Genomic DNA, 12500 nt, shown 5'->3' with positions numbered 1-12500 from the left:
GGAGGAGGACGAGGAGGAGGAAGGGTTCTCCACATGGGCCAGCAGGAGCTTCAGGGAAACCTCCGGGCTCACAAACACTCCCAGCAATCTAGCTGAGTCCAAACTCTAGAGAGGGAGAGAGAGAGAGAGCGAGAGAGAGAGAGAGCGAGAGAGAGAGAGAGAAGAATTCAGATGTTCTGTAATAAAATGGGGAGGCAGTATTAAATGTATTTTACAAAATGTACATCAAGTCAAGGCACTACATTCCAGCTCAAACTGGTGAGAGATATCTACATAAACATCACGGAGACTACAGGCCCAGTGCAAAGAGCCTTAGACCAGTAAAGTTCTCTACAGATTCAGCTGAAGCGCTTATCAGCATCATCAGCCATTGGTTTGAACATTTGTATATACGGAAGGTCCCTGTGGTGACGGGTGAGCCCATCGCCCGCGTGTCTGCACTAACTCCACGGGTCCCGAGAACCCGGTAGTCCTTCACGGCCGCCGTGGACGACACGGGCGGCATGTCTCGGACCTCAGAGACGCCTTGTGCTGGAACGGTGCGCAGTTGGTGTTGCTCAGCAAACTCTAAACATTAGGAAAACCTTTAGACGCAACGCGTGAGCTGCAGGCTTACATCAGAGGTGCACCACTCCACACGCCTTCCAAACGGTAACCAACCGGGTTGTTCTGGAATAAACTCGGATTGATCTCACGTACACAGCTTTAAGTTTGAGACACAGGTTCACGGAGACGCCTCACGTGTGCTCGGACGGGGGGCTCGGGGTCGGCGCAGGCGTGATAGATGGTGTCCAGGAGGGGCTGCAGGTGCTGGGTGCTGTGGTCTTCTGCGTGCAGCAGCAGGACATTGAGCAGACGTGCCGTCTTCAGGCGCGTGGGGGCCAGCCAGTCGTCCGCGTCCCGTCTCACGGCCGGCAGCAGCCGAGACAGGTTCCTCACCACCAGCTCCCGGCATCCCAGGCCTGGACGTTCCTCTGCAAGAGGACGGGCAAAGCGCAGCGATCCCTGACCGGGCAGTTCCACTTTTGGGTTTTCAGGTTTCATTTAACAACAATAACAAAGCTAAAACAGAAAACAAGATACAACTCAATGCTGCTTTTAAGGTGTAGGTTATTAATGTCACTGCAGAATGTGTTATATTGCCTTACCATACTTTCCTTCTTTCCTGCTCCTACAGAAGGCTAAAACGGTAGAGCTATTTATCAATCTGTCAAACTATACACTACAATGAAATAATAACAATAAGACATGAGCTAAACCAATCCAGAACCTATCCAGAACCTCCAGCCCAGTAGGACAGAGGCACCCTGGCCACCACGGAAAACATTCACAGGCTCTTACAGTTTTATAAACACAACACATTGTTTGCTGTAAAAAAAATTTTTTTTTAAAGCCCTGGTCCCTCGCGGGGACCTGTCTAATGTCCCCAGAGCCTCGCAATGTTGTCCTCTGGCTGTGGGAAGACACGCACACAATCTTATTGTGTCCGTGTGTGTGTGTGTGTGTGTGTGTGTGTGTGTGTGTGTGTGTGACACCTCAGCACCCCCCCGGCGGTTTGCAGGACTCCTGACAAGTGTCAGTCTAATTTTACCACATGAGAGAGAGAGGCAGAAGGAGAAATGTACGAAGCGACGTAAGGAGAAAACAAGTAAGAAGAGAGAAAGCCGCGGAACGTGAGGAGGGAGAATGAGGGGACATAAATCACGCTGGAACAAACAGGACAAGACAAAACAGGCCCCTTTCTGGTATTCTGTATGTCTGACATTGACCTCTTCCCATAAGGAGACAAGTGATTTAAAGTTCTCTTTCCCTAGCTCACTACGTCCCTCTGTGTGTGTGTGTGTGTGTGTGTGTGTGTGTGTGTGTTACCACCCCTTCATTAGTGTCCAACTCCACCCTGATGACCAAGCTCACACTGACGTGCTATAGATCTTGAGTCTGTGTCTAGCCTACAGGGGACAAGGCCTGTGCGTCCCTCTATTATCACTGTAACTCCTTCTGTCAGCCTGCGACTGTAATTACCAAGACCTGTCTAGACCAGCACAACATTACTGCACCTACACAATACCCTCGGCACAAGGGGGCTTTCTACCACTTGGCAACCCGTTCGCCCCTTGCGCACCGCCGCGTCGTACGTCAATGCAACTTAACTGAACTAGAGCCATTCAGAACACGTGCAGATCACGAGAGACCTGGGATCCTCCCCAACAACACACTCTGTTGCCAGATCCCGTGAGCGTCAGGCACGAGGCGGGACAGACCCAGAACGCTTCCGCTCCGTCGATAAACATTAGCTGTGAGTGTTAACAGGTGGTGTGTCTACAGCTACCAGGTCTCCGCTACGCCATTCACACCCAACCGACAGTCACACTAAACCGAAACTCACTCGCTGCCCTAACTAGGAGAGGCGCGAGGGGGGTTTATATTCTGATCTTCCATCAATCTTAGTGTTGGAAGGCGATGGGGCTGCTCTGGGGCCATGTGTTGCTTGTGCATTCATCAACGCTCGTCTGAGCTCGGAGACGCTCTTCACTGCTGTCCTGCCATGTCTGGAACCAACAATGAACAAGGGTGTGCACAGAGCTCGCAGCAGACAGGCGGGCCAGTCCTGGAAGAAGATGGCGGACCACGTTCATGCTGTTAACCTCTCGTTAAAGGCAGACGGCAAGCACATAATGCCATTCAAAAGATCAGTGTTGGAATACGGCAAGACCAATAAATCTGACTCCCCGAACACTCAGCTAACACATTCAGCTCCAAGTAGTAAAACCTTCTAGAGCTTATTTGGGGTTATGGACCCTGAACTGGGCAATGCACTGAATTTCTCACTCCTTGCCTAAAGCATATCTAGAGTATTGGACACCGGCTCTGTTCTGCTTACGTTGGGTAAACGCAAAATAAAAAGCACATAGATGACGAAACTCACCAAAATGCAACAAATTTAAAGTGGTTTAAATAGCTAGGGAAGAGAGAAATGTTACTCATTTCAGGAGAAGAGGAAAAGGTTATCTTACAAAAGCCTTAATAAATCATAAATTGGGTTTGCACAAAATGGGTAAGGGCTACCAAACTGGCAAACTCCATATTCCAGCTGACATTGCATTTGATTCGTTCCAGCACTTAATGCTGAATGGCTTCAATCACTCAAATCAGTTCTTGAACCTTCAGGAAGCCAGAAATGACTGTGGCCTGTTCCCTGTGAAGCATGTTTGCTAACCTCACCTCCAGGTGGGTACAGGAACGGTGTAGGCAAGGTGAAGTCCATTTTGTCCTTCAGCTCATCTTCATTTTCCTTCTCCCACTGAGAGCCAACTTGTCTCCAAAGCTGCCAGGCCAGGACCCTGTAGAGAAGGTACGGTGTACACTTACCAACCTGAGGGTCATCCAATTCTGCATCAGCTGTACATTTGTTCCAAATCTCAATCAGTTTCATGACGGGCTATTCTCGAGTGTAGGGTGAGACTGAGATAAAACTTCCATTTAGCTACTGGACTTATCCAAACAGATTTTAAAGGGTAGAGCGAGGTGTAACGGTGAGGTCAGGAGGCTGTTACTTTATCTCTGGGATGTCATCACTCAGACTACTAAGCAGCAATGGGACGAGCTTATGGAAGTAGGAATATCTGTCCCGGAGGTGAAGGAGCCAGTCACCAACAACCAGAGTCACGGCCTTCCTCACCTGAGAACCACAGTGAGGGGCACACACTAAAACACCAACAGAGGAACACAACCCAGCACAACTGATCACACATGCAGTTTTAGTGAAAGCTACGTCACACGACCCTTACACCATGCCTGGTGATGAGGACCATAACCCTACACCTTGCTACAACTTGACTGATAATAAAATAAGCACAATAAGCACTAATAAAATAACACAGTGGCTAACACAGGATCACATCTTTGATCAAAAACACATATTTTTGCATCTATTGTAATTCCAGCACACCCACCACAGTTAACCAGCAGCGTGATGGTTTAGCACGAGTGTTAGATTAGGGTCAATGCAAAACGGTGCTGCCTCTCTGGCTGGACGTAGAGACACGGGCTCATCTTACCTGAGGTGAATCGTCAAACAGTCGCTGGGCCAGGTGGGAGGTCACATCGTCCACATTGCGGCCCGTGCCATGCTGGATCACGGCGCCGGTGGCCTCGATGGCCGCCACCCGAACCCGAGTGTGCTGGTGAGAGACCGTCTGCATGAGCGGCTTCACCAGGCTCTCTGCCTGCATGTGGAAGTGGTCTGATGTGCAGAGAAGCAGAGGTGAAAGGTCAGTTTAGGGTGAGAAAAATTTTTAAAAGAATATGCTGCTCATCAAAGAGATCAATGACGACAATGAGTCATTTGACAATTAAGTCAATCAGCTGCTTTCTGAATGCAACAGGAGCCCCAAATACACATTTACATCTCACAAGAGTTTGAGACAAGAGTTGCAGCCTGTTTGGTTGGACATGCACTGTAATTCACAAGTCACACACACACAGTCTCTTGTAATGGTAATCTCAGCAGATTAAGAATCAAAGTAGAAGTGAGTGGTGACCATGTCACTCCCTCATCATGTTTCATTTAGAGGCTGATGCTAGATTTGACCTTTCACTCATACTTTTATGCTTGATCCCTAGTCCAGGTGTAAAACTCCATATTGTTCAGACAGACAGCATCACTATGGGACATTATAACCATGTAGTCTTAACTGGCTTCCTGACTTGTGAGTATGAAGACAACCAAGTCGTGATGTTGAAACTAATATCTTGTGTATCAGATTGGGTTGAAGCTCTTGCTCACATGAACATTAAAGCAGTGGCAGACGGATCTATGGGCGCAGTGAACGTGCGAAAAGTAATTAAAGTAATCCGAAGTTGTTGAGGTAAAGAAATCACAACACTGACTCATGATTATAGACCTCACACCCCTGGTTTCATCGGGTGGCTTTGATCTATATCCTTGGCCAAGTGCTATTCATTTTATTCAGTAACTTAAATAATGTTAAAGTAGGCGTGCAGTTGGAACTGTTAGTCGTGGTTCAAATTCATCTCTGATTAATCCTGTACTAAACGTATTTAATATCAAATCCGTTACTAGAGGACTTGGGTCTAGTCCGGCCCGCCCGGAAGACTCGTCCGTGTGCCATGGCAACAGACCCGTGTACCACAGGACTGGTGTAGTGAAGACACCTCAGTGTGTTTAACCTGGCGGCAAATTACGGGTTACAAACACTCATAATGAAGAGGCAACAATGTTCACATGTATTTACTCAACAGAAACATTAACAGGATTCATAGTAAATTCGCCACCTTTCTGTTTTCCGCCAGGGACGTTATCAAGCTACAGCTAGCTAACGCTAACACTAAGGCTACCGCTAATGCTAACGCTAATGCTAACGCTAACTAGCTAACTAACACTAAGACTAACGCTCGGGCTAAAGCTAATGCTAAAGCTAACGCTAAGGCTAGCTAGGTTCGCTAGGCCATGCTAGCCAGATATCCAAGCTCCAGCTAGCATCAGCTAGCCAACACTCCCAATAACGGCTCCAGTGACGCACTGACCTGGTATACATCGGGCCACATTTATTGTACATTTACAACTTTCCCGTTTCACGTCTGGAAAAGGATCGACGAGTGTTTTCTGGAGGATCTTGATCATGTCGTCCAGGTACGGGGCCAGGTGCCTCCCGCATACCTCCACCACCAGCGCCAGCAGCTGCACCATGGCCAGCCGGAGCTCCTCCGCCGGTTCCAGGGTCTCCTTGCCACCGAGCCGCTGGGCCAAAGAAGGCACCAGGTAGGGCAGGCAGTCCTGGGGCGCGGAGGCGCATCTGATGAAGTGTCCGATCATCTGGACCGCGGCGTCCCTGCACCTCTCCACGGGATCCCACAGGCACTTCAGCAGAGGCTTCAACACGCACCCGAACACCTCCTGCAGCACGGCGCTCGGCAGCCCTTTATCGATCGTCTCTTTTTTGATGGCTTCTATCGCTCGTTTCCTCGTGGTTTTGTTGTCTTCGTTCAAACAGTTGAGGTGTCGGGCCAGAGATCTCACTACTTCTGCTGCTGCTGCACCTTCGTCGGCGGTCGCCATTGCCACGCACGTGTGTTGTCGAGTCTTTGGTTGTTATGGAAACCAACGGCACTGCGACAAGAAACGTCGCTTTACGGCTGATTGACTTCACGATTTATCACGATTTAGTGATTTATTTGCACTCTTATTAACGATCAGCACACATGATTTTATTATTAACGATCAGCACACATGATTTTATTATTAACGATCAGCACACATGATTTTATTATTAACGATCAGCACATATGATTTTATTATTAACGATCAGCACACATGATTTTATTATTAACAATTTAACGATCAGCACACATGATTTTATTATTAACGATCAGCACATATGATTTTATTATTAACGATCAGCACACATGATTTTATTATTAACGATCAGCACACATGATTTTACTTCTGCAGTACAACAGGTGTAAAATAACAGCTCCTCACATAATTAGTCAACCCAAATCCCAGAAGGTTTATTTATTAGGATAAATAATAAAAACAGTAGGCGTATATTTGATAATAATGTCAGTTTCTATACACTATTGCAATTGACTGGCCTCTTCTCTGGACTGAAGTTTCACTTTGTCATGAATGTTTCAGGACCACCAAAATGATCTGCTCTCCACGAACTATTTGCAGAGTAATTTAAAATCACGTTGGTCACCCACAACGATCCATTCGGACCTTCACACCGAGAGCTTTCATCTAGGAATGGTTTATGTTCATGCTTCTTTTTCTAGTGTACAAATGCGAACGCGTGGCTGGCCCGGTGCGCCTGGCAATCGCGTGATCATCAAACCTAAACACACACAATTACATCTCCTCTCCCAGAGCAGAATGATGCAGGGTATTTCATATCAGGGACATGTGAACATGCATGTGATGTGACGAAAGCGTGCTGAACCGTGTGCTCGCCCCTGATGTTTGCGCGCGTGCAGAGGGGTTAGATGATTGACGTCACTGACGCCGCCGCAGCAAGAGCTCAGCAGCAGGACCAGAGACGCGCTGCTCCAGCACCAACCCAGAGAGCTCCTCAGCATCCCTGTAAATAACGGTAAGACACGTAAGGTTGATGATCTCGAAGCTCCCGGACAGTGTTTCTTTTAACACGTCGACTTGTGACTCATGCAGATCCGAAAAGCCTTGACGGCATCTCGCGTTATCGAGGCTTTATCAGGAAGCTGAACGTCTCTAACACGACGTGTAAACAGGTGATCTCTGCGTGATGCAGGAGTAGCCCGGTTCGTGTGTGGCTCCGTGTTGGACACAATTAGACGGTTTTGTTAATGCGAAGCTAATTTATGTGTTCAAAACTGAGAATGAATTCACGAATAGGCGAACATCTCGCTCACGCGAGGATCCGAGATGTTCCACATGAATCCATGGCGGAAGTGAGATGATGCGCTACTACATAGTTAGGGAGGCTGGTGCGGTTTTAAAGATGTTTTACTATTATGTACAGAAAATAGACGCAGACGTTCTTTAGCATAACCAACAGGTTCCTTGTTCATGTCTTTCATTCTTAACAAATGTATTACATTTGCAATATGTCAACCATTTAGTGCTAAGTGGAGTAGCAACACATTTACACTTATGAACGTGCATGTTATGGAGGTAGGGCTATTTTAGATATTATATCTACAGTAATACTCTTTATTGGCATCACTAAAAGCCTCTATAAACATTCCCATGGAAATTTGCACCCATGAGCATAAAAAGATTAGGCTTAAGATTAGGAATATGATCAAAACAAATGATTTAATCAGTCTTACTGTAGGCTACTGCATAGTGTGTACAAAAAAACCTGAGGATGTAATATTCCCCCCCACCTTCTTGTCAGCAGTGATAAGAGATAAGATGGCCACCTCCTCCTCTTCCTCAGCCAATCTGGATGAAGATGAAAGTCTGAAGGGCTGTGAGGTGTTTGTACAGAAGCACAACATCCAGCAGATCCTGAAGGAGTGCATCGTGAACTTGTGCATCGCCAAGCCAGAGCGTCCCATGCACTTCTTGCGTGAGCACTTTGAGAAACTGGAGAAGGTGCGTTTCTGGGTCTCCTTTCCTTTCGCAATGTCCCGTCTTTGCTATGAAATCACTTTATGGCAGGCTTGTAGGTTGAAGTCATGCTATTTGTTAATTTTTCTTTTTTATTCTTTGGTGCACATTAACATCATTCTTTTTTTTTGCTTTATTTTTGGAACACATTATAAAAAAGTAATACTATGTGGCAAGAGGATTATTGTGCATTTAATATAGCTGCTTTTGCAATCACCATTTAATTTATGCCCTTGATAGTATGGATGTGTTGCATGTATGGTTAACAGTGAGGAGACATTAATCTTTGGGCTTGTGGAATCATTGAAGGCTCTTGTGTAAGTTGAAATTCTACGTTAGTACTAGAATAACCGTTCTGTGTTTGTGTTTTGTGAAGAATACAGTGGCACCCCTTGACTTCCACTGGTTGTTATTCTGATGGTCCACATTTAATGTAACTTTAAGTCAGTTTTAAATCAGCTTCAATCAGTCAGGTGTTGCTCATGGAGGCTGATGTGAAATACAAGCACACAGAACGTCCTGCAGAGTTCATGCTGCAGGACACATGGTGGGTCCTGCTTACATTACTGTAGTGATGAAGGCACTGCTTTGGGAGTCCTCCTATGGTGAAATGTAAATGTAAAACATTTCTAAATCTATTCATAATCATCCACTATGAGTTTCCGTCTAGGTATGGCCTGTTACATTTGAGTTTGTGGCTGTCCATGTTTGAGTGTTTGGGTTAGATCTTCCCTGGTAGATGGTCTCCCATATTTGAAATATGTGTTTGTATATCAGGAGTGAGCCACAGCCATCTTGAATGAATGAATGTTCGATTTATATAGCGCCTTTCCAAATTCCCAAGGCGCTTTACAATTTAACACAGGTACACATCACAGACAACCAATCACAGACACACCGGCGAGAAGCAGCAGCCAATTGCGCACAGCGTACTCTCTACTGGGATCCAGAGCCCCCTGGGGGACTGAATGGGGTGCAGGGAGGGGGGAGAGGACAGACCCTAGTGACAGAGCACCATCCACCACTGGGAATACAAGCACACACACACACACACACACACACACACACACACACACACACACACACACACACACACACACACACACACACACACACACACACACACACACACACACAGACACTACTTTTTTATTGAACATAGAGACACAGACACACACTCAGGGATTTTTTACCTAACCTCCATGTTTTTGGACTGTGGGAGGAAACCGGAGACCCCGGAGGAAACCCACACAGACACGGGGAGAACATGGAAACTCCACTCAGATAGGGACTTGAACCCAAGACCCCAGTGCTGAGAGGCAAACGTGCTAACCACCAAGCCACCATGCCAACCATCTTCTAACCTGTTTAACAAGGTGAAATTGATGTGAGGTACAGACCTATCATGCACAAGCAAGAGGGATGAGGAGGAAACTATGAGACAAGAAACCATGCCATCAGACACCACAGCAGCATCAGACACCACAGCAGCATCAGACACCACAGCTCTATCAGACACCACAGCTCTATCAGACACCACAGCAGCATCAGACACCACAGCAGCAGTGCAGGCGTGATACTGTTGATGGTGTAACACCCCTAAACCTGTAACCTTATTTCAACTGTTGTTGTAGTGTTAAGTATACATATGCTTCAGAGCAGCAAGGATCTGTATTCAGACCTAAGCCTTATGTATACTTCTTATCTGAAGTAGCTGAAAACTGGTCCCGAAAGAGTTCCCAGTATGGCGATAAGACTGCTTTTGCTGGTTCTATCGGACACACCAGTGAGATCATACGCATCGGGAGCCAAAACACGCTCAAGGTCCTGCGGCCTACGAGATATTTATGTGAAGAACGGTGATTGTTGGGCATTCAAAAGCTACATCTTAAGTGTCTGTATAGTTGTTAGGAAACAATATGAATAATTAAGTGAAAATGAGAGTCTGAGATGGATTAGGCTTTATGAAATGTGCTTAAGCCGAGAACGTGTGACTCTGCGGGATTGGTCCTCTGAGACACCCCTGAGCCCTCGTGAACTTCACGTGCACGTCCATATCCATCAGGCTTAAATGAGTTCCCCAAGGAGAAGTGTGGGGACTGAGTCTGGGACGTTCACCCCTTCTACATCCGTACAGTGTAGATCACCAGCTAATGACATGCCTGCGTGGGTGGTGATGCTTTCATGGGCAGATAAATAAACACAAGGACAACAGTTAAAATGAACTTGGGAGGATGTGAATAGACCTGTATGTGGGCAGCCTGTCCATGTAAAGCCCACATGGGAGAAACAACGGACGGGTCCCTGGATGACTGCAGTGCCTTCACACAGAATTGCATCAGGCGTGTTTTGCAGTTCGGAGCTCCATGTTACCGCACGCACACATCACGCACCAAGACGGTGATCTTCTAAAGATCCTGAGAAGGTCATCGTGCCGCTGTGAGTGCTAGCTCCTTCATGTGACGGCCCGTCTGCGGGTCTCATGAGAGTCACGGCAGTAACCGCTTTTGCCAGGGGTCACGAAGGCCCTCGACGCACACGCCGCGGACGGACTGATCACCGCTATCACCTCTCGACATCTGCAGCCGGAACACAAGGCTCTCTTAGACTCTTAGACGAACGGCTCGGAGCCTTAGGTGCTGGTTTGTTTTTGATGACTCTGGATCAAGGTAGAGGTCTCTGGAAACAGGACACGTGGTTGTGCCTCGGTTAGATGGCATGAGATGAGGAGGGCCGTGTGGTTTGCAGCTCCATGGGGGAGCCTACACTCCTCATTTCCTCACGGGCAGCTGTTGAGCAGGGTGCATGGACGCACATGGAGGGCGCTGGCCGCTCTTTGTAATCTGGATTATGTGAATTGTGTTTTTCTTTTTTTAGATACACATGAATATTTTATCAGAACTTGCTCCCTCTGTTTCACTTGTTCTCTGTGTTTCTTCTCTATCTCTCACCTCAAAAAGTGCTCAAAATCCAGGGGTGTAGGTAATCCAGGGGTGTAGGTAATCTAGGTGTGTAGGTAATCCAGGGGTGTAGGTAGGGGTGTAGGTAATCTAGGTGTGTAGGTAATCTAGGTGTGTAGGTAATCCAGGGGTGTAGGTAATCCAGGGTGTAGGTAATCCAGGGGTGTAGGTAATCTAGGTGTGTAGGTAATCCAGGGGTGTAGGTAATCCAGGGGTGTAGGTAATCCAGGGGTGTAGGTAATCTAGGTGTGTAGGTAATCCAGGGGTGTAGGTAATCCAGGGTGTATGGATCACATGTGTCTACGTCCTTCGCCTTCTGTGCGTTTGAGCAGAACAGGTGTCTGTTTGGCCAGAGAAGCCAAAGGTCTCAGTAAGACCAGATGAGCACGGCTCTGGATGTTCTCTGCAGTGTGTCATGGCTTTAAGGCCGTCGACAGAGTGACGGCTCCAGGTCGCCATTTTCTAATTCTGAAATGAAGAGTAATTTTTAGCACTGTGGATGGTGAGTTCTGTAAACACTTTTCAAATGTAGGCAATATTTTGATTTGTATTTTAGGTCATTTGGGATAGTTTTGCATATTGCAAAACACATTTTTGCTATTCCAATATTAATACATTTGGAAATGCCAAATAAGGGTCAATATGTTGATTATGATGTTGAACATATTTGATCTGTTTCAGAAAGATAACTCAGGATGAAAACATTGTATACAGTATGTTGTATCTACTGTAAGTATAAATGATCTGGTGCTGGGTTAGGTGCTCTGAGCCATTGGGTTTTGGCAGTAGATTTTCTGTGGGTGAGTTTACTCTGCAGTATTCTCCGCGAATCTGTCATGCTGGCTTTATTCTCTTGCTGAGGAAGCGTGGCAACCGGTGTGTACACACTCATTTTCTCTCTAATTCACACACAGATGCAGCAGCATATTTTGGCAATAACATTTTAACTGACTGACACATTTTGACAAATGTGTTGATGTATGCCATCTTAACTTACTTTGTTTATTAAATGCCTTACTTTATTTGTTAATTTTCCTGATTATTATTATTTGTATTATTATTATTATTATTATTATTATTCATTTTACTAATCCATTGCTGTAGGCCATGGGTTAAAGTTCTCCGTCACTACAAACCACACACGTGCGTGTTATCTTTTTTGTGGCCGAAAAATAATTCTGTCACTGGCGCTCATCAGCGCTGGATGGATGACGGCGGTGTCATTTGATTGACTTGCGGGTCATTCCGCCTTCAGATTTTCGGACATTACTTAGAAAAGTTACCTCCCTCCTTATACTTTCTCGAGTGACCGCGTCTCCGAAACGATATGTGGTAGTAGAAAGAAACACCCTTCAAAAACAGGGGAATTAACATTTACCCGACGAATTTTAATGTTGCATTGTGTTCCAGGTGCTGGAATTTAGGCT

At 46.4% G+C, this 12500-nt stretch overlaps 2 protein-coding genes across 3 annotated transcripts in view; one reads left to right on the top strand and one right to left on the bottom strand.

The window, feature by feature from the left end:
• Nucleotides 1-6142, bottom strand: part of dnaaf5 (dynein axonemal assembly factor 5) — a 71278-nt gene extending 65136 nt beyond the window's left edge. Inside the window, exons 1-6 of the mRNA XM_076982192.1 lie at nucleotides 5548-6142; nucleotides 4059-4243; nucleotides 3555-3679; nucleotides 3223-3341; nucleotides 742-974; nucleotides 1-105 (exon numbers count right to left, since the gene is read on the bottom strand). The exon at nucleotides 1-105 is cut by the window's left edge and continues 126 nt beyond it. Of these exons, the coding sequence (XP_076838307.1) occupies nucleotides 1-105; nucleotides 742-974; nucleotides 3223-3341; nucleotides 3555-3679; nucleotides 4059-4243; nucleotides 5548-6079 (1299 nt within the window). The 5' untranslated portion in view covers nucleotides 6080-6142. The remainder of the gene's footprint in view (nucleotides 106-741; nucleotides 975-3222; nucleotides 3342-3554; nucleotides 3680-4058; nucleotides 4244-5547) is intronic.
• Nucleotides 6143-6394: 252 nt separating this feature from the next.
• The window catches only part of prkar1b (protein kinase, cAMP-dependent, regulatory, type I, beta), a 71169-nt gene continuing 65063 nt past the window's right edge, over nucleotides 6395-12500 (top strand). Inside the window, exons 1-2 of one of the 2 annotated variants that reach the window (XM_076982208.1) lie at nucleotides 6395-7112; nucleotides 7899-8098. In XM_076982208.1, coding sequence (XP_076838323.1) covers nucleotides 7916-8098 — 183 coding nt within the window. In that variant the 5' untranslated portion in view covers nucleotides 6395-7112; nucleotides 7899-7915. The remainder of the gene's footprint in view (nucleotides 7113-7898; nucleotides 8099-12500) is intronic. The other variant, XM_076982200.1, reaches the window with a different exon arrangement.

This window comes from Brachyhypopomus gauderio, chromosome 2 (assembly GCF_052324685.1).
Source record: "Brachyhypopomus gauderio isolate BG-103 chromosome 2, BGAUD_0.2, whole genome shotgun sequence".
NCBI lineage: Eukaryota > Metazoa > Chordata > Actinopteri > Gymnotiformes > Hypopomidae > Brachyhypopomus > Brachyhypopomus gauderio.
The sequence above is the reverse complement of the archived record's forward strand: the minus strand, read 5'-3'. Positions and strand labels throughout refer to the sequence as shown.